The 3,289-nt window shown below is 41.9% G+C and overlaps 1 protein-coding gene across 1 annotated transcript; it reads left to right on the top strand.

Annotated features, from left to right (window-relative positions):
* Positions 1–563: 563 nt before the first annotated feature.
* Positions 564–3,286, top strand: LOC116379998 (transmembrane protein 88-like; the record flags this gene model as incomplete). Its single annotated transcript, XM_031841952.1, has 3 exons — positions 564–1,091; positions 2,422–2,733; positions 3,098–3,286. Coding segments are annotated over exons 2-3 (483 nt in total), but the record flags the coding sequence as incomplete, so codon positions are not given.
* Between the last annotated feature and the right edge of the window lie 3 nt (positions 3,287–3,289).

The raw sequence follows: 3,289 nt of genomic DNA, 5'->3' as shown, positions 1-3,289 counted from the left end.
CCCTCTTATGCTACACTGCAGTATACTATACCACACACACGCATACACTCCCCAACCCCCACAATCCTCATTTCCTTATGTTTTCTGAAAGAAGAGCTCTGTTTTCCATCAAAAGGTCAAGGGACCAATCTTAAGCAACTCTGGCTTTCCCTTTACCTTCTTATTTCAGAGCTCTGTGCTTTTGCAGTAGTTGAGTGGTGCTGTATCATTGTCCACACCCTCACATTCGTAGTGCAGTATAGTATACTGCAGTGTAGCATGGCCTACATCTTATGTAACATGCCAGTCTAAAATCCAAAAAAATGGGGTTACTAACAGTTAGTGTGAGTTTCTATTTGTGCTTGAACAGCAACATAAAACCATTTCAGTTGTTTATAATTTTGAAACCCACCTTATCAGTACTTGACAGTGGAGTAGAGAAAGTGCTCAGTGAGGGTGTAAAGTGTGTTGAGGATTGGGCAGCATACCCTGCCTCCTCTAATCTATCCAAATAAACACTCTTCCTCCCTCCCCCTGGTTCCAGGGGTTATCACACAAACCCCTCCACTGCTCCCCTGCCCAGACGCTAACAGCAGCCTTTAACACAGCCCAGCCTTCTTTCTGTGCGTCCACATTAAAGGCAACACAGGATACGCTCTCACACACTCACACACACACACACACACACATGCGTATACTCGTAACCACTCACGCATTCAATCATATCTCAAACTGGAGTCGGAGTGAGGAAGCAGAATGTCAGGGAAGGAAGCGCTGAAGCCAGTGGGAAAGCTGAATTTGCCTCAAGTCTGCAGAGCTTTTTTTTCACAGGAGGTCTCAAGGAGAAGTTTGGATTCATAAAAGTGAGCAAATATCTGTGGATATTTTTGGAAATAGGCCAGCACAGAAACGGATTTTAGATTTAGTTTAGTAGAAACTTCGCTCGGGTCCCACTCTCAAGATCTGGATTTTCAAACAGAGAAGACATACATCAGGAGGAAATTCTTGAAATTCTCTTTGTCTCTGACCACTCACCGGTAAAGTCTTTCAAAGTCTCATCATCTGCTGCCACCATAGAGCTGCAGGAGGACACATCCTCAGGTTACAACAAAGTGAGTACAACAAACGATGTCACCATTTCTTTATTTTAATAATCACATGTTGAAAAAAAACGAAAAATGCTAATCCTGCTCCTAACAAAAGGGCTCAGTTTACTTTAATGTCCACAGTACATCGTTCTAAAGAAACATCCTGAATATGTTTCCTCAGTAATGTTATTCCTGTGATTCTGGAGAGTTAGTTTTGATATCTGAAGTTGATCAATCTAAAAGTAAGAAGGCCAGTGTTTGAGCTGCTGCATGATTGAAATGAAAGCAGACTTTGCTATTCTCACAAAAATAGAAAGCACTTCAAAAATGTTCTTCATGTTCTTCAGGCTTGTTGGAGAATCATATAAAAGTATCTGAAAAGAGGAGGAGACCCTTAAAATAAGATCAAATTATTGTTATTGCTATTTATACAATCTAAAAAAACATGACATTAATTCAAAAAACAAAAGAGGGTCTAAAATCATACAATGTGCATGAATCCAGTTTTATTGTAGATTTTCCCTTTATGCAGCATGACAAACAAATGAGCTGACAATGGATCTTATGAATTTAGTGAACTGTAAATATTGCTGAATATTTGAATTTACCTAAATGATGCTGACAGATGATGAAATATTGCTTGTTAAACCCATGTGTTCCATGGTACTTGTCATAATAACAGTAGCTGCTAACACACTCAAGAACAGAGGGAAATGGAACATGCCCATATCATTTTTTCATCACTGAGTTTACAAAATAAAAGTGAAACAAGATGTGGAAATAAAAGCATACACTCTACCATTGATGTGTTAAAAAAAAAGAAAGTTGGAGCACATTATTTGTTCTTTGAAAATGAAAGTTATAACAGGTTTTTTTCTGACACTACCATTAGTGATTAGTGGGATTTTTCAGTTTTGCAGCTGTTCCCGGCTCATTGTTCTGGGTCGTGATTATCCTAGAGTTTGGAGGTGGGGTCAGTGGAGCCCCATTTCCTCACACTTAGAGCTGTGCAGTTATCTGTGTTGGCTTTCCACACCTTTCACAACATTATTTAAGGAACCCATTACTAAATGGATTAACATTCTTTTGACTTTCCATGATTTTAGTGGATGTACTGAAGAATTTAGGGCGTAGAGGGAAGAGAAGGAATTGGTGCAACAGAAAAATGTGCTGATGCATAAAAGACTTTGCACACATCATACCAATATTGTGATATTGTAATTTTCCCCAATTATAAACTTTTAGACCTAACAGCAGGGTGGCATTAAAGCCACCGAAATTAAGAACAATAGCAGATTAATAGATTCAATAATTACATCAAGTTATGACCTAAAACTGTTTTTCTTTCCTGCAGCAGAGACCACAAGGAAAGATGAGTCTGTCACGGAACGGAACGCTGGAAAAGACCGTAACTGAGCAGGGCTCCCCCTCCAGAGTGGGGTCTGGAGTCGTGGTGCCCCCTCCATACTCTCTCGGTGGTAGCGAAGCGCCTGACACCCCTCTGGAGTTAAGGGGCTCTCTGGACTGCTGGGCATGCTCTGTGCTGGTCACTGCACAGAATCTGATCATAGCACTGATCAATGGCGGGCTGGCCAGCGTCATTTTTGGCACCATCCTCACCCCTGCTCTTGTCATGATCGTATTTGGCTTCCTCTGCCACCCCACGGTAACAATCCTCTATGGAAACTTTTTTTTTTTTTTGACTGACAGAAGTGTGAGAGGCTACAGATTGAATGGGTCACACTGTTGCTGTGTCCAAGTCCATACAACATAAATTAAATGTGTCATTTCCTTAGTGCTTTATAGGACAGTAGTGTGTACCCCATCAGCACACTCAAAAATCCTGCATATGTTGTGCGTATTGATTATACTTAATTACTCACTTTTCGCCTGTGAACATACTGAAAAACTAGAGGTTAGTTTTGTGTGCGTGTGTTTGTGTTTGTGTGTGTGTGTGCCTCCCCCATACTTCTTCATTTTTGCATCCGTGCCCCATTACTCATCCGTTTCCTCATCCTCTTGCTCTCCAGGTGCAGCCCCATGGCACATATCTGTATTGCTCAGACATCCTGGATGAAGCCGGCTGCGTGGCTCTGCTGGTTGTGGGATTTCTGCTGCTCACCCCTCTGCTGGTCCTGGCACTTGCTGCCTACTGCCGCCTGGCCCGCCACCTCCAGCTGGGAATGTGTTTCATTCCCTACAGTCGCGCTGTCTACAAGAAC

The sequence above is a fragment of the Anarrhichthys ocellatus genome, unplaced genomic scaffold, assembly GCF_004355925.1.
Source record: "Anarrhichthys ocellatus isolate YVR2014 unplaced genomic scaffold, GSC_Weel_1.0 scaffold5773, whole genome shotgun sequence".
Taxonomy (NCBI): domain Eukaryota; kingdom Metazoa; phylum Chordata; class Actinopteri; order Perciformes; family Anarhichadidae; genus Anarrhichthys; species Anarrhichthys ocellatus.
Note: the sequence above shows the minus strand (reverse complement) of the source record. Positions and strands in the feature narration are given on the sequence as shown.